At 64.6% G+C, this 311-nt stretch overlaps 1 protein-coding gene across 1 annotated transcript in view; it reads left to right on the top strand.

Annotated features, from left to right (window-relative positions):
- LOC103776593 (GTP-binding protein Rhes-like) overlaps positions 1–299 on the top strand; it is a gene marked incomplete at its 5' end in the record, with an annotated part of 632 nt that extends 333 nt beyond the window's left edge. The window contains one exon of the mRNA XM_008944108.1: positions 6–299. Coding sequence (XP_008942356.1) covers positions 6–299 — 294 coding nt within the window. The remainder of the gene's footprint in view (positions 1–5) is intronic.
- Positions 300–311: the final 12 nt, after the last annotated feature.

Raw genomic sequence — 311 nt, forward strand, 5'->3', positions numbered from 1 at the left:
TGAAGGATGACAACTTCCCTCCCATCGTGGTGGTAGGCAACAAGGCGGAGAGCGGCGGCGAGCGGCGCGTGCCGGTGGAGGATGCCCTGTCGCTGGTGGAGCTGGACTGGAACAGCCGCTTCGTGGAGACGTCGGCCAAGGACAACGAGAACGTCCTGGAGGTCTTCAGGGAGCTGCTGCAGCAAGCCAACCTGCCCAGCCGGCTCAGCCCGGCTCTCTGCAAGAGGAGGGAGACGTTGCCCAAGGAGCAGACGCTGAGGCCTCCCATGAACAAGACCAACAGCTGCTCGGTGTGCTGAGCCGGGCACACG

The sequence above is a fragment of the Merops nubicus genome, unplaced genomic scaffold (genome assembly GCF_000691845.1).
Source record: "Merops nubicus isolate BGI_N331 unplaced genomic scaffold, ASM69184v1 scaffold45067, whole genome shotgun sequence".
Classification (NCBI taxonomy): Eukaryota; Metazoa; Chordata; class Aves; order Coraciiformes; family Meropidae; genus Merops; species Merops nubicus.